Source organism: Heptranchias perlo, chromosome 16 (assembly GCF_035084215.1).
Source record: "Heptranchias perlo isolate sHepPer1 chromosome 16, sHepPer1.hap1, whole genome shotgun sequence".
NCBI classification, from domain to species: Eukaryota; Metazoa; Chordata; class Chondrichthyes; order Hexanchiformes; family Hexanchidae; genus Heptranchias; species Heptranchias perlo.
This window is the reverse complement of record NC_090340.1, coordinates 32,841,462-32,863,346: the sequence shown is the minus strand read 5'-3', so window position 1 is coordinate 32,863,346 and position 21,885 is coordinate 32,841,462. Positions and strand designations below refer to the sequence as shown.

Here is a 21,885-nt window from a genome sequence, read left to right as displayed (position 1 = left end):
TTTTTTATTTGAATGTCTCAAAAATTCTGACCTTCATATAAAATATTTTTTTGATAAAGATCATAGTTGAAAAATATGTTTAAAGGCTCCCTGATGCTGAGTTTATCAAATGAGTAGTTGCTGAGCCTTACAGACAAGCAGGATTTCAGGATCAATCCCTTTAATGTGCCAAATTAGCTGATATCAACCAGGTAGTGGTAGGAGTATTATAATTTCTCCCAACAGCCCTGGTCTATGCAGGGAAAAAATTGGCCAGGATTTCTGCATTCGATTGCTGTCCATTGGCTCCTGCATATATGTGGACATTGGGTGAGGACAGGATCAGGCGAGGTTGTGATGCCCATGTGGTGGAATGGTATGTAGACACTTGCAATCTAGGTTCACCCATGAAGAATGATCACTTAGGCGAGTAACTGGAGGATGACATGAAACCATATCTCTGTGAGGAGTCTTCAAGATGGGAGGGGAGAATATTGGCAAGGGGCAAAGAAAAATATAATAGTTGTAAAAAGTAATTATCTTTTCCACCAGTGTGTTACATAAGAACATAAGAAATAGGAACAGGAGTAGGCCATACGGCTCCTTGAGCCTACTCCGCCATTCAATAAGATCACGGCTGATTTTTGACCTCAACTCCACTTTCCTGCCTGATCCTCATATCCCTTGATTGCCCCACAATCCAAAAATCTATTAATCTCAGCCTTGAATATATTCAACAAATCAGCATCCACAGCCCTCTGAGGTAGAGAATTCCAAAGATTCACAACCCTCTATGTGAAGAAGTTCTTCCTCATCTTAGTCTTAAATGGCCGACCCATTTTCGTGAGACTATTCCCCCTAGTTCTAGACTCTCCAGTCATAGTAAACAACCTCTCAGCATCTACCCTGTCAAGCCCCCTCAGAATCTTGTATGTTTCAATGAGATCACCTCTCATTCTTCTAAACTCCAAAGAGTGTAGGCCTGATGTTTTGGTCTTTAATGAGCAGTTCAGCTTTAGCATGGTGGAATGGTTTCACATGACAGTTTAAACTGCCGCACTCTTTCTATTACATTAATTTTCCACTCCAAGAATTGGCACAACAACTGTTTAATGTTGTATCTATCTACATAGAAATTCATTGTCTCATGCATTTGTATTCTAATACAGACCTAGGTGAGAAAAACATTTCGCCTGCTGTTTGTCACAATTATAACATTATGGTTTGGCAATTTTAAATGATACTCATCTGCCTGCCACCAGGAGCTTGGCGTTCCCAATTTTAACCTGCTTAAATGAACAGGCGGCAAGGACCCTCATCCAAAGCCAGTGTGACCCTTTCTTACATATGCATGTTGGGTCCCGATGACTTATGATATTTTTCTGAGGGGACAATTATTTAGTAAACAATCCTTCTTAATTTAGAAAAATCTGTGGGATTTTCTTTTCAATTATGATGTATGGCAATGGCAAGAATATCTATTGTTACTATTTTTACTTATATTTCATCCTGCTCGTTATTTTTTCCACTTTTTATCATTCTTTAGTTAGAAGGGGATGTTGATCTAGGCAAGAAACTTCTGCTTGATTTTCTTTCCATAGAGATGGAATTGTATGTTTTAATACAGCGCTCCATGTAGTGACCCAGTCAAGAACTGATGAAACTTGCTCAATGCTGAGATGAGTTCATGATAGTTGAGGCTGAGATCCAAGCATGTGACTGGTTGGAAACTATAATTACCAGGTCATCCTCCATATTATAGTTAGACATTTAGATTTTAAAAAAATTATTACTTTATATTTTTAACTTCCCATTTTTTTTTCACACTGTTGTAAAATGAGATTTGAATATATTTAAACATTATTGGTTCATGGTGACATAATTGTCATCGTTTTCATATTCATAAGGGTTGGCAATTGTGGAATATAAAAGAAGTGAATGCAGTCCTTAATATAGATGGTTTATTGCATGATGCATTACTCACTGTGATATAAAAATAAATGCTGATAACATTGGTATTTTCTGTAGGAGAATGAATGTATGAGGATAAAAATACTGGGTGACTGCTATTACTGCGTCTCAGGTCTTCCTGTATCTTTACCGAAACATGCTCAGAACTGTGTGAAAATGGGGCTTGACATGTGCGAAGCTATCAAGTATGTAATAGTGTTCATGCTAAACAGTTCAACTAATGCAGTAGTGATTTTATTATTTATCTTTTGTCTTGACGATTTACTGGATAACTTTTGATCAATGATATTGAACTGCCATTACAGGAACGTTCTATCTAATTTTATTACACTGAACCAGGAAAGTTCAAGCTGAATTGAAAATATGCTTTACGTTAGGGTGAAATCTGTCTTGGATGGTAGCGCAAAATGGCGATAGCGAATCGCAGCCTGTTTTACACGAAGCAAGATTTTCTTTTCTATTGAAGTCGATGGAAAATAAAATCGGGCAGAGTGTAAAACTGGCTGTGATTTGCTATTGGCGATTTTGCACTACCACCTAAGACGAATTTAACCCCATTATTGTTAAGTAATTTTATTTGTTTCAATTTTTGTTTAATTATTTGTATCTAATTTCCATTATGGATAATATTGTGTAATATTTCAATGGTTGAAATTAAGTTTGGATAATTTTCTATATCATGGTACTTTTTAAAAAAAACATATGTTAGCCACCTGAGTGTATCTGGCAACAAGAATAATAGATATTCATGTTCCATCCTTTTTAGAGAACCCTGATATGGCTAATCTTTAGTTCTGGTTTTTCATATTCGCATCAGTAATATTCCTACTGTCCTCGTGCGTGTGTGTGTGTGTGCGCGCGCGCAAAATAATTTCTAAAGTTATACTTTCTACATTCATTTCATATTCTGCTCCTCAAGTTGAAGGAATTTGTAATAGGGAAAGGACTTCCTTCTCATTTGGGTTGTTAGGCCAAACATACTGCAACTAGATCAATGCCTTAATTCTAGCCCCAGAAGAGCAAGCCCCTCTGCAACACTGTGAATATTTAAGTTTCCTACACCAGCCATATTTATGGCATTTGCTCGTGAAACTGCTAACTTAATAAATTGTGGGCCTGCTCCCGCTACAAACTTGTTTCCGACTGACCAATCTAATTTCTCTTCACATCCTTATAGGTTGCAAGGAGGGGAGACATTTTTTTCCTCCCATCAGTCTTGCCTAGATTCAAAACTAGGCACCAGAGATGACAGGACCTGCTGCACTCCAAAAAAAAAACTCTTAAGTTAACTATGTCTCTTTTATTACACCAACCATATTTATGGACCAAAGACTTTTTAATAGGAAAGAAATCTGAACAGACATTTGCAGGAAAATCTGACTGCTGCCAAGCAGCATAGTCTATAGGAAATGTAAGGAAGCCTTTCCAGCAACTGGTGACATTCAATGACACAGGTAGTTTCCCGTGGATTATAATTGAGCATTGGATCTCCTCACCAGTCAAATGAGCATGTCATGACAGGGGTGATGGTTTTGGAACTGATTTTTAACCCATCACATCATTATTACTGTCAACATACCAGTTCTTCATGCTCAATCTATTGCATCCATTCATGTTTTCCTCATAACCTTATCTTTGGCAAAAAGGAACTGAATATTGACCATGTTTCAATAGGAGAGAATATATAATGGATTACGATGCATTTTGGTAAAAATTTTTAGTGGGACTGGTTTCTCTTGTGATTCCTACATTTGATTGATTGATCTACCAGCAGCTCATGTAAAATCATTTGGTTTTAAGAACTGGGAATACTACAAGTAAAGGTGAGCTATCTATCTTTTTCTGCCCTTTTCAGGCAAGTTCGGGATGCAACAGGAGTAGACATCAGTATGCGAGTTGGTGTTCATTCTGGCAATGTACTGTGTGGTGTCATTGGGCTTCGGAAATGGCAGTATGATGTTTGGTCACATGATGTCACCTTAGCCAATCACATGGAATCTGGAGGAATGCCTGGGTAAGATTTTTATCTGTAATTAAATTCTGAGACGAGCCACAGTTTCTACAAAATATTGTTTGTTTAATTTGTCAGTTAGCTAGAAGCAATTTTAATATGGACTTCTGCAGTGGCTCAGAGGTAAATACAGTGGGGTGGTGTGCAACTGATGCGGGTGATGTTACGGAGATGGAAGTAGGCAGTCTTTGTGATTGAGAGGATATGGGGTTGGAAGCTCAGTTCAGAAACAAATAGGTTGCCGAAGAACTATATTTGTTGTTGGTCACTAATTTTAGTGAAAATGTAGATATCAATATAATGTGGGAAACACTGCTTTATACTCTCATCAACTTTTTTGCTAAAATTGGCAAATGGAAGAAACTTCATCCTAGGTTACTTGTGTGGGATTGGTTTCAAATGCTATGGTTTAAGCAGTATCTTCAAAATTATTTTCAAAGAAGGAGTTCCAATACTTAGAGATTTCATTTTGTAATTTTCCTCAAATATGAAAACAGGTTTCTGAAAATGACTATGTACAGTACAAATATAAACTATATGTTCAGAAATGGTGGTTTACAGAAAATATCAATTACAACTGTTGCTTAATTGATAAGGCGCCACAGGCAGGAGTGAAGTATGGCAGTTATAGCGCCAATTGTTTGCTGTCCACAAACCACTGATTCTTAATACATATTTTATTTCTAAGATTTGCCTAAACCAGTTTATAATCTAGTTAATGTTTTTTTGCTGGAGAAAGGTTGGCACCAGCAATCAGAGTTAAAAGTGCGTTGAAGTGAAAGTAGGCTTATTGATTGTATTTTGTATTTTTTTTGTTCAGTCGTGTGCATATCACTGATGCAACGCTGAACCATTTGAATAAAGCATATGACGTCGAAGACGGAAATGGACACCAAAGAAATGCCTACCTCAGAGAACTGAAGCTCAAAACTTATTTGGTCATTGATCCAAGGGTGAGTATTTAACACTAATTCAATTATTTACTTTGTTTCAATAATCTCAGGTCAGTGACATGTGTGGAGTTCACCTGTTATCAAATATTGTTGTGTTGTATACAGTACTCAAGATTGAAGTATATTGGATTATGTGAAAATATGTTAGTAATGCAAAGTGAAGACCTATTTTGAACATTTGCAGATGAAGTTTTCTACACAGGATCATCCTCTGCATACCATACAATTAATTGAGTTTCTTGTGGTATGTGGAGGTGTCTGATTCAAATGACTAAGTCGATATTTTTGTTTTTTTATGCAGAGGGTACTGAGTAGGTTTAAATGTAAGAATAGAAAACTCCCATTCCGCCTATCTAGATCACTGTCATTCCCATTTGAGGGCTCATTCTGACCATTATTTTTTGCTTTATCAGAAATGTACAGTTTTTCTGCCTCTAGGGGTCATCCCATAATTTATTTCCCCCCCTCTAATACCTCCCAGGTATCAGGAATTGAACTTGGGTCTTTCCTGATTTGTATTCCTCAGTTACTCACAGCTTAACCAGCTGAGCCATTGATTATATATAATATTGTTATTATTAATATAATACAGCAGCTCAATGTTTCAGTAATAACTAATTCCCGTATCTCATAGCGGGTGAATTTCCTTGGGGCTTCTCCACTGCCCTGCCATAACTTCGTTACCCAGTTTATGTAAATGAGGTTTCTGCTGAAGTTATGATGGATCTTTGGGGAAACCCACCCCCATAATGACTGAGATGAAGCCTCAAAAATGGCCAGATTGAGGGATGCAAAGTAATCTGGAGATGATAATACTCTGGAGGTTGATTGATGTGATTTCAGGTGTTGGTAGTGGTGGGCATGTGTCTTATCTCTGATTAGTAGGTGGGAAGAGGAGAAGAGTTAGGTTAGCATCAAGTGTTTGGTTTGATGAGGTGTATGAACTCTGGGGCCGTTGATATCTATCAGATATCTGGCAGTGCAATGGAGGGGGAGATGTATGTACCTAAATTTCAACAGTCTGGGAAGTTTTTTTTATCTGCTCTACAATATTCAAACTTTGAATTTGGAAATTCGCATGAAACATCCTCTGAATCGAAAGTCTCTACTTTTACATCTCTCCAGAAGTTGAGTCTGGAGATCCAAATTTACTTTGCTTAGGCATTGCAACTTGATACTATTAGCTGATCAGTAAAAGATAGTTAAAACATGTTTGATAGTATCTTAGTAGCAACATAGTATGGCACATCACACAAGGATGCCATTTGGCTCATTGTGCCTGTGCCAGCTTTTTGAAAGAGCTATCCAATTAATCCCACTCCCCTGCTCTTTCCTCATAGCCCTGTAAATTTTTTCTCCAAGTATTTATCCAATTCCCTTTTGAAAGTTACTATTTAATCCGTTTCCATCCTTTCAGGCAGGGCATTCCAGGTTATAACAACTCGCTGCGTAAAAAATGTTTCCTCATGTCGCCTATGGTTCTTTTGCCAATCACCTTAAATTTGTGTCCTTTGACTACTGCCCATCCTGCCAATGGACACAGTTTTTCCTTATTTACTCTATCAAAACTGTTCATGATTTTGAACACCTCTATCAAATCTCCCCTTAACCTTCTCTGTTCTCAGAAGAACAACTCCAGCCTCTCCACATAACTGAATTCCCTCATCCCTGGTACCATTCTAGGCCTTGACATCCTTCCTAAAGTGTGGTTCCAGAATTGAACACAATACTCCAGCTGAGGCCCAGGATTCCTTATGCTTTTTTTAACAGCCTTCTCAACTTGTCCTGCCACCTTCAAAGATTTGTGTACATATACCCCCAGGTCTCTCTGTTCCTGCACTCCTTTTAAAATTGTACCATTTAGTTCATATTGCTTCTCCTCATTCTTCCTACCAAAATATATCACTTCCCACTTCTCTGCGTTAAATTTCATCTGCCATGTGTCTGCCCATTTCACCAGTCTGTCTATGTCCTACTGAAGTCTGTTACTATCCTCCACATTGTTTCGTGTGATCTGCAAACTTTGAAATTATACCCTCTATGCCCAAGTCCAGGTCATTAATGTATATCAAAAAGAGCAATGGTCCTAATACTAACCCCTGAGGAACACCACTATATACATCCCTCCAGTCTGAAAAGCAACCATTCACCTCTACTCTCTGCTTTCTGTCGTTTAGCCAATTTTGTATCACACTGCTACTGTCCCTTTTAATCCCATGGGATTTAATTTTGCTAACAAGTCTGGTATTTTATCAAATGCCTTTTGAAAGTCCCTATACACAACATCAACCACACAACCCTCATCAACCCTCTTCGTTACTTCATCAAAGAACTCAATCAAGTTAGTCAAACATGATTTTCCTTTAACAAATCCGTGCCGACTATCATTTATTAGCCCAAACGTTTCCAAATGCCAATTATTCAACCAACTTTAAGCTAACTGGCCTGTAATTGCTGGGTTTATCCCTCTCCCCCTTTTTTGAACAGGGGTGTAACATTTGCAATCCTCCAGGCCTCTGGCATGACTCCCATATCTACGGAGGATTGGAAGATTGTGGCCAGAGCCTCTCTAATTTCCACCTTTACTTCCCTTAGTAATCTAGGATGCATCCCACCTGGATCGGGTGACTTTTCTACTTTGAGCATGGCCAACCTTTTAAGTACCTCCTTTATTTTTATCCTTTTCAATATCACTACTACCTCCTCCTATACTGCTACATTGGCAGCATCCTCTTCTCTCGTGAAGACCGATGCGAAGTATTCATTTAGCACCTCAGCCATACCCTCTGCTGCCACAAGAAGATCACTTTTTTTGTCCCTAATCGGTCCCACCCTTCCTTTGACTATCTTTTTACTATTTGTATGTTTATAAAAGACATTTGGGTTCCCTTTTACGTTAGCCGCTAATCTATTCTCATATTCTTTCTTTGTCCCTTTTTTAGATCTCCTCTGTCCTTTCTGCATTCAGCTTGGTCTTACATTTACCATAAGTCTCCTTTTTCTGTTTCATTTTAATCTCTTTATCTTTAGTCATCCAGGGAGCTCTAGCTTTCTGCTCTTCCTTTCCCCCTCGTGGGAATGTGTCTACTCTTTACCCGGCCTCCCATTGTTCAATTACTGTTTTGCCTAACAATTTCTGATTCCAATCCACTTGGACAAGATCCCTTTTTAACTCACTGAAATTAGCCCTCCTCTAGTTAAAGTATTTTTATGCTTGATTGTTCCTTTTCTTTTCCCGTAACTATTCTAAACCTGATGATATTATGATCACTGTTCCCCAAATGCTCCCCACTGAAACATGCTTCACCTGCCCCACTACATCCCCCAGAACTAGATCCAGCACTGCTTCCTTCCTCATTGGGCTGGAAACACACTGATCAAGAAAGCTCTCTTTTACATATTTCAGGAATTTCTCTTTACCTTTGCACTGTTCAATTATCCCAGTGTACATTGGGATAATTGAAGTCCCCCATTATCACTACTCTATAGTTCTTGCATCTTTCTGCAATTTGCCTGCAAATTTGCTCCTCTATCTCCTTCCCACTGTTTGGTGGCCTACAATATAAACCCAATAGCGTAATAGCTCCTGTTATTCCTTAAATCTAACCAAATAGATTCTGCCTTTGACCCCCTCAACCTCATCATCCTTTTCCAGCGCCATAATAGTTTCTTTGGTCAATATTGCCATACCCACCCCCACCTCTTTTCTTTCCTTCCATATCTTTCCTGAATACTTTGTAGCCAGGAATATTAAGGTTCCAATCCTCCCCACCTTTGAGCCAGGCCTCTGTTATTGCCAATATGTTATAGTCCCACGTGGCAACTTGAGCCTGCAGCTCACCAACCTTATTTACCACGCTATGTGCATTTACGCGCACACACTTCAAACTCATCTTAGACTGCCTTGCATTTGCCCCCTGTCTGATCCCTCCTATTTCTGAACTATTCTTTACTCTAGTTCTATTTGCCTCTCCCAGTCCTATGTGCACCTTGTTTCTCCTCTCTAACGATTCACCCTGGTGCCCATCCCCCTGCCAAATTAATTTGAACCCTCCCCCACAGCACTAGCTCCCCGCGAGGACGTTGGTCCCACCCCTGTTGCAGTGCAACCCACCCATCTCGAACAGATCCCTCCTGCTCCAGAACTGGTCCCAATGCCCCAGGAATCTGAAGCCCTCCCTCCTGTACCATTGTTCCAGCCATGCATTAACTTGTCTTACCCTACTATTCCTATACTCACTAGTGCATGGCACTAGGAGTAATCCAGAGATTACTACCTTTGAGGTCCTGCTTTTTAACTTTCTCCCTAGCTCGTGAAACTCTGACTGCAGGACCTCAACCCTTTTCCTTTCTATGTCATTGGGTCCCACATGGACCATGACTTCTGGCTATTCCCCTTCCTCTCGCAGAATGTCCTGCACCCGTTCAGTGATGTCCTTTACCTTGGCACCAGGGAGGCAACACATCATTTGGGACTCAAGTTTGCAGTTGCTGAAACGTCTGTCTATCCCCCTTCTATCGAATTCCCTATAACAGCTACATTTCTACACTTTCTTGAGCCCTTCTGAGCAGCCGAGACTCTCAAGTGCTCCTGACTGCCCTCCCCCGAGGTGTCATCACGCTCACAGGTATTCAACGCTGAATACTGGTTTGTGAGTGCCAGACTCCCAGGGGATTCCTGCGCTGCCTGCTTGTTCCTCCTAGTCTGTCTGGTGGTCACCCACTCCCTCTCCTCCTGAACTGTCAGTAGCTGCGGGGTGACCACCTCCTGAAATGTGCTACCCACAAGACTCTCAGCTTCCCGCCCCTCAAGCTCAGAAACTCTGAGCTCGAGCACTTGGTGGCACTTCCTGCATATGTGGTTTTCCATGGCACAGGAAGTGTTCTGGAGTTCCCACATGGCACAGAGTGTGCATGCGATGGGCCTCCGTTATCCTGCCATGTTAGCTAACAGTTCTTTAAAACTTTTTTTTAGCTTTAAGACTATTTAACTGTTTAGCTAACACTAAAACTCTAACCACTTTTTAAAAAAAAACACTAACCACTACTAAAAATACTAACCAGTAATCTAAATACTTACATTAACTTAACACTACCCACCAAAAAAACACTTACCAATAAACTGAATGCTTATCCGGACCTTACCCTTGCTGCTTCTGCTTGGATTGTGATGTCGCTTTTTGCTTTTGTGGTGTCCGTTCTCACCGCTTTATGCACTCAGGTCCAATCTCACCGCTTTATGCACTCGGGTCCAATCTCACCGCTTTATGCACTCGGGTCCAATCTCACCGCTTTATGCACTCGGGTCCAATCTCAACGCTTTATGCACTCAGGTCCAATCTCACCGCTTTATGCACTCAGGTCCAATCTCACCGCTTTATGCACTCAGGTCCAATCTCACCGCTTTTTTTTTTATTCGTTCATGGGATGTGGGCGTCGCTGGCAAGGCCAGCATTTATTGCCCATCCCTAATTGCCCTTGAGAAGGGCCGCCGCCTTGAACAGCTGCAGTCCGTGTGGTGAAGGTTCTCCCACAGCGCTATTGGGTAGGGAGTTCCAGGATTTTGACCCAGCGACGATGAAGGAATGGCGATATATTTCCAAGTCGGGATGGTGTGTGACTTGGAGGGGAACATGCAGGTGGTGTTGTTCCCATGTGCCTGCTGCCCTTGTCCTTCTAGGTGGTAGAGGTTGTGGGTTTCGGAGGTGCTGTCGAAGAAGCCTTGGCGAATTGCTGCAGTGCATCCTGTGGATGGTACACACTGCAGCCACTGTGCGCCGGTGGTGGAAGGAGTGAATGTTTAGGTTGGTGGATGGGGTGCCAATCAAGCAGGCTGCTTTGTCCTGGATGGTGTTTAGCTTCTTGAGTGTTGTTGGAGCTGCACTCATCCAGGCAAGTGGAGAGTATTCCATCACACTCCTGACTTGTGCCTTGTAGATGGTGGAAAGGCTTTGGAGAATCGGGAGGTGAGAATACCCAGGGTCTGACCTGCTCTTGTAGCCACAGTATTTATGTGGCTGGTCCAGTTAAGTTTCTGGTAAATGGTGACCTCCAGGATGTTGATGGTGGGGGATTTGGCAATGGCAATGGTAATGCTATTGAATGTCAAGGGGAGGTGGTTAGATTCTTTCTTGCTGGAGATGGTCATTGCCTGGCACTTGTCTGCCACGAGTGTTACTTGCCACTTATGACCCCAAGCCTGGATGTTGTCCAGGTCTTGCTGCATGTGGGCACTGACTTCAATTTTACTAGGGCTCCTTGGTGCCACACTCTGTCAAATGCTGCCTTGATGTCAAGGGCAATTACTCTCACCTTCTCTCTGGAATTCAGCTCTTTTGTCCATGTTTGGACCAAGGCTGTAATGAGGTCTGGAGCTGAGTTGCCTGATGGAACCCAAACTGAGCATCGGTGAGCAGGTTATTGGTGAGTAAGTGCCGCTTGATAGCACTGTCAACGACACCGTCCATCACTTTGCTGATGATTGAGAGTAGACTGATGTGGGCAATAGAGAAAAAAATTGTCACACTGGTGAAATTGGGGTTGCTCTTGTAAGCTTGGGGCTGAGGTACATTGTTATTTGGCATAGAGGGAGCTTTAGTCTGCATCTCGCTGTGCCATACATGACCTGGGAGTGCCTGAAATAGAAAATGTTCCATTCTGCAGTAGTAACATCAATCACCTCGGTAAGTCCAAAATACACAAAGTTTATTAAAAATATTCACTTGCTATAAATAGGAACATGTATTGTGCCAGTACCATTGTGACTAGTTGAACTTCATTTGTAGCACAGAGCCTTTTGAAAAGCAGCTGTATACTTTTGAGGTTTTGTTTAATGCAGTGTTAGTGGAAGGCTTACAGCAGATGGTGCAATCAATAAGCAAAAAAAACTTGAAATATAGGCTAAAAAGTAACAGCAGGAAAATAAAAAATCAAAGTAATCTGCGGGAAATTAAACAAAGTGAAGAGGGGAGGCTGAAAACGTTTGTAATAGTTGATAGTATGCTGATTTAAAACGTTAACTGATTTTTCAAACTTGGCAATGAAATCAATCACAATTGTAACTGTGCTTTAAAAGAGAAGTAGTGACAGTAAAACAAACATTTAAGGTTACATTTATAGTGTCAACGCAAAGCAGTGATGTTAAAGGTGCATTATACATCTAGTCAAGGTCCGACTTGACTTCAGAGAATAGTGGTTTGAGACTCCCTGCCGGAGTTAGTCTTGTACAGCTTGGGTTTGGTACCATACTGAAGGAAACTCCAGCGTGTTATCAAACGAGGTTCAAAAAGTACTTGAGACATCTCTTGGACCTCCTTGGCACTTTTTAACCTTCCTGGAGTTAATTTAAATGTTTAGATGGTTTGGATGTTGCAATGTGTACTCTTGAAACATTTATGTTTTAAACACTGGGAGAGGAGCTGTGCATAGACTCAATGTGCACATCTCTCTTCTGGGCAGGAGAAGTGCTGTTCCATGCAGTGTAAACTGGGTGCTGCCTAGCTGAAACCAACACCGCAGCTACAGGGCACAGAGTGGTAGCTGCAATATAAATGTAACATCAAAACATGCAAAACCACCTGACCAACAGATAGTTTAGTAGAACAGAACTCACCAAGGTGATGAAATGTTCTGTTGGGTCGAAAGCATTATACTGGTGTGAAACCTGATCCTTGTGCACAGCAGCATGTAGAAGGCTAAGCATTTGAAATGTGCACCTATTGCTGGATGCTTTGTATCAACTAGATGCAACTTGGGGGAGAAGGGGGGCAAAAATAAAGAGCTGCTGAGATCAGTAATCCCAAAGAGCAGAAACCATGCGCATGTCGGTGGAGATTCACACAGACAGCTAATGTGTGGAGTCCTGATAAGAAAATGGGAGAAAGAGGGCAAAGGAAGCACAGGGACATTTATGGCTCAATTATATCTAGGAATGACCTTGATTTTCAACCAATCAGGTGGCTGAAGGAAAGCAAAAACAGCAGTCTACAACAAGCTGCTGGTTGAAGCCTTTTTACCCTCCCCCACCATACTGATAGTGCAGCAGTTTTATTTGCAACATATTCAAAAATGAGTGGGGTGGGGAAGTGGGAAGCAATCTGATACTCTTGAATACCATGTGCTTTACTGTTATTATTTTAACACCTTAACATTGTAATTGAACATTTACTGTAATAATTAACAGATCAAACAGCAAAGCCTGAAGACTCGGCATCTATCAAAACCAAGACAAGTTAATGATGGGCTGAAAATGAGGGCATCTGTCCGTATGACACGATACTTGGAGTCATGGGGTGCGCCAAAACCATTTGCCCATTTTCAGCAACGAGAAAGTGTTAGCAGTGAAATTTCAGCACCAAATGGAAAGACCAGGAAGGTAAGTAGCTGGAATATGCTGTAGACATATACTATGTATACTATCTAAAAAGCTTTGCTTTGGAAACAGATTAATACATTTTCAGATGATTTTTGTTCTCTTATCTGTCTAGGAAATTCCCATGCGTGCTCTCGGACTTCACAAGACATTAGATAGGTAGGTTTTCATCAGCTGTACGGCTGCAACATCTTGTGCCGGTTGTGTGCTACAAGTATTGAGTCTTAATTCAAAAACCGTTAGGCTCGACAAGAGTGCATTGCTCTTCAGCAGAACTATTTTTAAAAATCCCCAATTTTGTACCCTCTTTTCTTCCGAAGATAGTGACTAATTCTCGGGCACGATTCCACAGCCGCCAGCAGTCCTTCTAAATTTCATCTGTGAGTTGAGAGAGTGAGCATTGGCAGTTTATTAAACCATAGGGTGCATCACAGCCAAGGCTGAACTTGACCACTCTGGTCACACTCTCACACTTTCAGCAGGCTGCATTGGATAGTAATTGAAAGTGGGATCAATTACTGTGTTTTTTTTCCAAATCCCAGGGATTGTGTGAGACCTTCCTGGTTTGTATGGCTCGGAACTATACCAAACTCTGCACTTCCCTAATGGCTTGGTGTGGTGTGGTATTGTGCCATATACACCAAGAAGGCCTCAGTTTTGATCCCTGCTGTGTGCTGAGCTATCTGAACTCATTGAGGCAATGGTGGGGCAGTACATGGCACATCAATGTCCTTGGGATGGACACAGGGTAAAATTCTGATTCCTCTCTAGTGGGCCCTGATAACAATGCTTTTGCATAGACGTCAAATGAGGACAGACTCGGCTCAGCTGTTATGCCTGCACTGTTGCTAGGCAGCCAACGTCCTATGTTATAATACATAGTAACAGTTTCAGGCAGGAGAAAACCTTTGGATCATCTAGCTCACCTATCCACAGTATTCTCTTATTGGATTTCTAATAACCCTGAACCCCATTTGTTGACCAGAACCTGTCTAGTTCCTTCTTGAAACCCATTCAGTTTCTTGTTCCCCACACGTGCTGGTAATCTGTTCCACATACTTACCACATTTTTAGTTAAAGTGTTGCTGCTGCTTCTTTTGTTGTCTTTAATTTGTAAATGTGACCCCTTGTGCTTAAAGTCTGTAGACAGCAAAAAGCACTTACTTGGATTCAATTTGCCCAAATCCTTTCATAATTTTAATCACTTCTATCACATACTCTCTGTCTTTTTTCAAGAAAGAAAAAACCCAAGGTAGACAATACAGCCCAGGGACTGTGTGTGACACAGTTCACCTTCACCTGTGACCCTTGACGCATTTCTGCATTATGCGCTCTGCCCGGTGATAGACTGTTTAATTAAACTGAATTTCAATAATGTTCACACTCCCTTTTCTGGTCCCCAAAAGAAGAAGATATGAGAAATTTATTAGCAGGAAGGATTCTTCCAGCTTTAATACTACACCTGAAAGGACCTATTAAAACTGAATTATTTACAACAACTATTAGTTCTTGATTTTTTTCCTCTCTTCATGTAGGGAGGTCACTGACCTACACTGAGGTTAGGCTTATGCATGAAGAATGGCATTTTGGGTGGAGTACAATTTAGCCGCCAGCACCTGTAGAACTGTACTCTGGTGTGAGTCACTGCCTTCAGGAAAATTGGAGGGGAGATGCCCTGCCTCCCCAAATGAATTACTTGTTAATGGCATTCATTTCATCAACGTTGATGGTATTTTTTGCAGTTTGTGGAAAAAAGCTCCCTTAATTCCCCTAATTATTGTTACTACTTTTCCACTTTCTACTTGAGAACCTTATGTTTTCTAAAAGGAAATGTTATTACAGCTTCAGCATATCCAATTGTGTCATCTTGAATAACTTGAGACAGAATGGAAAGAAACTGACACTAACTTTCTGTCGCAGCATTTACAAATTACAAAATGCAGCACTAACTGTTTGTTTGTGTTATATTCTGTAAATAGAATTACCCATAATACAATGAAATCTAAATTTCAGGCTGCCAAAATACTAACTGGCACAAAACCTCGTCATGAGGGTTAATGATCAATACCATATACTCCAGTATGGATTATGTTGTTACATACTCTTAAATTATGGGAGCAAAAGTTCATTTTTAGACGGGCCCATGAACTGTTTTTAATTGATTTCAGCAATTAAATGCTGTTTGGAAAATCTATCTTAAACAGTATTAACATGCAAATAAAAGAGGAAACTGAGGTTTTCTTGATGCACCTTAATTTTACATACAAGAAGTATTTATCTCAGTACACCTCAATGACCTCAGTCTTCAGAATATAATTGTGCTTAGTCACCTTACATTGCTAACCAGCTGCAGCAATTAATTGTAATTTATTGGGTGGTTCTAAAAGATCTTTCATGCACTTTTAATTAATGTTAAGTATTCAGTGAGTAAACGGGAAATAGTTAGATGTGCACACTGCTCCCTCTATAGTCAAAATAACACAACGGTAGTGAAACAGTGAGATAGTGTGCCATGGGATGAATAATTACAACTCAGCTAAGGTATATTGTAGGGACATATATATGTACCGGAGATCACTTGGGGTGCCCACCAGTTTTCCTGTCTAGTCTGAAAGGTGGTAAGTACTATACAGCAGACATTGCATGTATGCAAATGGTAACGGTCAGATTTATTTGCAAATATAATAGAACACAAGCAGTAAGGTACAGCTAGGCATTAAAAGTACAATACCAAATATGCATAATATCTACAGTGGTTCACAGTAAGAAAAGAGAGCCGCGAATCCCTGTAATTCTTTTCAGTAGCTTCTGGCTGAGTCTCTGATGAGCATCACATGGGAAATGACCTAACCTGAGGCCATTCAAAGCAAGGAACTAGGGACCACCAGGCTGTTCCTCAAATATATAGCTGTTTTTATATTGATGTTAAAGCAGGTTCACTTGATGATCGTGATTTTCTTTTTTTTCTCACGTCAGTACTTGATCAGAAGGTACTGAAAAGGTTCACAAGGAACTCTCTTTTCTAGTGATTCAGCTCATATATTATGTATATCTAGTATTGTACTTTTAGTATCACACTGTGTCTTATTGCTTCTGTGTATTATGCAATTTGTGAATAAATTTGACCATTAACTTTAGCTGATATGCAATGTCTATAGTGTGATACTTACCCCTATTCCACCAGAATAGACAGGAGGATGTGTGTGCACCCCACATAACCTCCAGTGCAATATTCCTTAGGGGTAATTATTAGTTCCATAGCATACTATCTAACTCAGAGCATGCATAAATGCAAAGGTTTTGGTTCGTATGATACTTGTGGGTAGATTTTCAACTTGCTGCTCGGACATAAAACTCTGATGCAGTTTGGTCACCTGTTCTAAAAACCACCATTTCCATTCCATTCATTTTAGTGGAAATGAAAATCAGGCAGTTTCTTTAATGGGCAAAAGATCTGCAATGCCAGATTGGCACTGGTCGTGGCAAGTTGAAAATCTTATGCTATGGAAACCGGCTTTTCTACTGTTAACTAACACTAAAGTAAATAAGATGTCAACTGTAGTACCCTGGCCATCCTGTAGTCTGTTTGCTTTTGACACCTGACTACAATTAAAATGGTGACATCATCTAATTGGCAAAGGTTGGAGTTCAAGTATAAGATACTCATTTCCTTCAAAGGACCAATAATTTGATTGAAAAGCAAAATACTGCAAATGCTGAAATTTGAAACAAAAACAGAAAATGCTGGAGACACTTAGCAGGTCAGGCAGCACCTGTAAAGACAGTCAACACAAGACAGTTGACGTTTCAGAGATAAAACCTTTGCTCAAAACTGAAAGATATTACAAAAGAACAGCATTTAAGAAGAAACTGAACAAGGGAAAAAGACACACACGTGTATACTTACACACACTCACTCACTCACTCCCGAGTGGATGCCTAAAACAGGCTTTAAGCGCTTTGAATATGTAATTTAGGGGCCATCGCGTTTTCAAAATTAATCAGCGATGAACGGGGCAAACATTGAGCATGTCCTGCTCAGGATTCTTAAGCAGTTATCAGAAGGTAAGTTGTAAACATTTTTTTACAAAAACACCTTACTGTGCAGCCAGGAGGAGCAGGAGTGCTCCCTCGACTCCACAGGCACCACGATCAACCCTCCCTTCAAACTTGCTCCATTACCCTCGTAGGCTGGTGCTATGCAATTTCTACCGCTTAGTCTTTTCCTGTGTGGGTGGCCTGTGTGTGTGTTTGGTTTTTTCCCTCTTCCCCTTTGCCTTGTTCTGTTTTTTTCTTAAATGTTGTTCATTTGTAATATCTTTCTGAAAAATTTTATATCTGAAAAATTTTAAATCTGAAATGTCAACTGCCTCGTATTTTCTCGATGGATGCTGCCTGACCTGCTGAGTACCTCCAGTGTTTTATGTTTTTGTTTCAATAATTTGATTAGCTTAAGTTCAAAGGCTACTGGGGCTTTGGTGTCTAACCTGTTTGTGTTTCTCTTGTTTAAAGGTATAATGAGCAAACCTAATGCTCTTACAGCACTCTAGTGCCTCCAGCTCTTCACATGTAGGTCTTGTGCAACCAGCAGCAACACCAAAGTAAACTATCCAGATTCTATCTGGGAAAATTTGTTTTACTGGGTCTTCCCAATAGCCAGTCCCAATGAATCTGTTGGGTTTACTTTGATGTTGTTGCTGGCTGCGTAAGATTGCTTGCTGGGAGCCAATAGCATAAAGTATAAGTTAACACCAACTTTTGGCCTGATCCCAGTTTAAAATATATGTTTGCCCTGTCTATCTAAAGTCATATAAAAACATTGCACTGAAATCTACCGGATCGTAACAGTGAGTTGTTTTCATTTAGTTGATCAATTGAGTGAATTTTGCTTTCTCCACACAAGTGCACTTCATTCTTGCATCACAACCACTTGTTTCAGTAAACATTCAATTTCAAACATACTCCTATTGCATTTTCATTTTGTCATTTTGGTTACTATATTACCTGTTATAAATCTTTAAAAGTATGAAATCTTCTGGTCTGTTTACAGGAATGTTGCTGAATTCTTACAAATTTGTTGAGATGAATTAGCAATATCTACCAAAGTGACATTCATTTGATACAATTAGGAAGAGTTGCTAGGACTGACTGAGATTTAGCATTTTTTTCTGAAATGCACTAAATTTTTACTGCTATAAAAGTTCACACCCGTCCCATTTTACCTAGCACGCTACTACACATTTTGAGAATATTTGTGCTTTTCATTGCTGGACATGCATGTGTTAGCTAACTCCACATGAGTTCCCTTAATGCATTTTTTAGTTTAACTTATTTCATTTGCTGTTCTTGATTCTTCAGTCATAACAAGTGGCTGCAAGATGATGTTTGAAAGAGCTTTATACAAGCAGCTCTCCTGTAGTACAAAAAGCTGTGTAACCAAAGACCTACATAAATGATGTAAGAGGTTGTGCAAAGTACTGTGTGTGTATTGTATCTAGTAACTACAATGTTAACTCTCTAGAAACAAATCACAAAAAAGACGATTCGAAGAGGAACTGCATGACAAAATGATAACAACAATTGATGGGATAAATTCACACAAGTATGTAACATTTTATTTTTCTACTTTTTTGACAATGTATTTTAATAACAATTGGATATTGAAACCCTTGTGAGTAATCACTTGAACGTAAAGAATGTTCCAGAATAAAGCAACAATCCTATTTTTGATAGCTTAACAATAAAATGCTCTTCTTTGTATTTTTGTTTTATATTCTAAGTAAAATAGTTTTGAAATTCAATGCATGATGTAGTACAAATGCCAGGGAGGGCCTATGTTCAATTCCAGGTAGATTCTGAGCTGGCTGGCCTGAGTTGAGACATTAGTTATTGTCTCCAGGTTAAAGAGAGAAAAACCGAGTCAGTCAAATATTGTGACCCCCTTCTGGAAAGTGTATGTGTGAGTGTTTGCGTGTCTGTAGGAGGACTTGAGTTGAAGGTAGTATCAAGCTTAATTGTGATGCCACCCATGGTGATAAGCCCATCACTATCCTTTTCTGGGCTCACATGTTAGGATCGACTATTTTGGTGAAGAACCAAAGGCCTCAATTTCAACAATTAGTAGAAGAGAGGTACTGAAAGCTCAACAGGTTTTTTTTAAATTACTAGTTCCCACTGAGTCTTTTATGTAGTCAAAATACACTGACATCACTGCAGGGTAGTGGATATAATCCACCAGATCTTTGTGGTTGACGTCTTCTTTTTGGAAAATGTATTGCTTCAGAATTCTGCAGGGAAACACTTTCAGGTACAATATGCTAACAAAGTATATTGCATAACAACCGATGACACAGAACATTACCATTTTACTAAATCTGGTTATCTCGGATTACTCGACTATATGTAATTAAATAAAACTCCTGAAGCAATCGTGTTACTATTTGATACAAAGTGCATTATTAAATGAATACTTAGTCTGCCTACAAGAGATGGTAAATAAGCAAAGCAAGGCCCATTCATATTACAGCAGCTGAAGATCTAGCTTGTATCCTTAGAATAGCAAGAGGAAGCAAATTTCCTTTTACTTTTATAATTGCGTGTACTATGTGTGATTGATGAGTGGGGTTCGGTGTAATGGGAGGGGGGGGTCTCTTGTTAGTGGGCATAGAGTCTCTTGTAGAAAGAACTTTATTCTGTATCTGTTACCTTGATGAAGACAAAAATCCACCACCCCCCAAACACGTCTGCAGTTTACACTACATTATACTGTGTTGCATAGTATTTTTGCATTCATTCATTATGTAGGACTGTATATCCTACAAGAAATGGGTAATAAATATTTTAATAGTTATTATTGTTGCTGTCTGTCTTTGAGTTTTAACTTGGGGAAGTTTCATTTTGTGGAATGGGAGTTCGTAGCTGGTTCTACATTTGAGGTTAGAAAATGATTAGTTTTCACCAACTTCCCTGTTTTCAACTTTGGCCACTGGTTTAGCTAACATTAAAGAAATTCAAAACAAAAAGATGAGCCACAGGACTTCCTCAGTGGCTCAGGAGAGACCTACCTGAGTCATATATGTCAAGATGGTTCAATCTGTGCTGAATAAGCAGACGTCAGCCATGGCAGAGCTGGGTTAACTTTTAATCGCGGGTTGAACTTCTGTGGTGTTTCTCCCGATCTCCTGCCGTAATTTCAGTGCAAACCCCGGAGAAATGGCCTCAATGGCCATTACGGTGTTTCTCAGGGGTTTCCACTCGCTTTCTGCCAAAATTATAGCGGGAGATCAGGAGAACCGTTGCGGAAATTCTACCTCAATGTCTCCCAGCTGGGAGAGGGGGGTAAAACACTTAATTCAGGGCTCCTGTTTGAAATCGCAGTCTAATGACCCCAGTTGAATTTGTATGTATGTGGACATTAGGTGAGATAGGGTTGGGTTTTGTTATGATGTCCATGATAGAATGCCTTGATAGAATAGACTGCCAATACCTACTTTCTAAATTCAAGTGAAGAGCGGACATTTTGCTAAAGTACAGAAGGGCTTTCCGTGCTTTTGGAATCATATTGGTGCATGAGCTAAGGTCTTCAGGAGAGGAGAATATGTAAGGAGAGAGAAAGCAGAACTGTAAATGTAAATGATAGGTTTCATTTCAGAGATAATATTCTGCTTTGAATGGCTGCAACAATTTGGCTATAGGTGCAATATGATATTTATTACAGTTGGCTCATGCTTGCAATATTTTTTCCTTTTACAGACAATGGGTTAAATCTGGTGACTTTTACAGTATGTCATTGTCTTTCAGTGAAAGAGGACTAGAAAAACAAGTAAGCATACTCATATGTATATCTGCACTCTGAGAAACCACGGTTGAGGTCTGTTCTCCTAGCCTTTAAGTCTCAGCAGATTCCGGAAAACTCATGTCTCCCTGGGAACAGGTTTTGTTTCAGTTCAGTTTACGCACTGTGATGCTGTAAAAAGTACAGTATTAAAGCTAGTCAAGCATCAGAAATAACTTTTTCCTATAATATTAACATGAAGCAACTAAAATAACAATTTTACAGGAAATATAAATATTTTAAACACCTTACCAGTGTTCATGGTCATTCTTTTATTCTTGGATCTTCCTCTTCACAAAAAAAACAAGCGTCCAATCTTTGATGAATTTTCACTGTCAAAAGCAGTATACTCTGTAGCAAATATCTGTGTATCTTTGAGGAATTAAAAATCCATACTTTTTACAAAGTCTGTGAAGCACTGTTTTTATTGTTTAACTACGTAAAGTTTATAGTAATTCAGCAGGATAAGGGATTATCCTAAGATTTAAATGAAGATGCGTGACAAATAAGCAAGTGAAATTCAGGCAACTAAATATCATTATGTAACAGAAGAACCTTTCAGAATTAAGAGATTAAGCCTAATTTTTTTTTGTTATGGAAAGTTTTGAACCTGAATTCAAACTATTTTACATAAATATAGCTCCAATCCTGTTCATTGCTTGAACTCATTTTGTATACCCTTTCACCTTGCTACATCTCATCTGCAAAAGCCTCTTCCCAACCTATCTCTTCAAGCACACCTTCAATTACCCTTCCTGATGACTTC

General features: G+C 39.8%; 1 protein-coding gene across 3 annotated transcripts in view; it reads left to right on the top strand.

Moving 5' to 3' along the window:
- The window catches only part of adcy7 (adenylate cyclase 7), a 140,556-nt gene that overhangs the window by 92,256 nt on the left and 26,415 nt on the right, over window positions 1–21,885 (top strand). For all 3 annotated transcript variants that reach the window (XM_067997904.1, XM_067997906.1, XM_067997905.1), the window contains 7 exons: window positions 2,008–2,135; window positions 3,806–3,964; window positions 4,782–4,914; window positions 13,097–13,288; window positions 13,401–13,444; window positions 18,807–18,887; window positions 21,038–21,107. In XM_067997904.1, coding sequence (XP_067854005.1) covers window positions 2,008–2,135; window positions 3,806–3,964; window positions 4,782–4,914; window positions 13,097–13,288; window positions 13,401–13,444; window positions 18,807–18,887; window positions 21,038–21,107 — 807 coding nt within the window. The remainder of the gene's footprint in view (window positions 1–2,007; window positions 2,136–3,805; window positions 3,965–4,781; window positions 4,915–13,096; window positions 13,289–13,400; window positions 13,445–18,806; window positions 18,888–21,037; window positions 21,108–21,885) is intronic.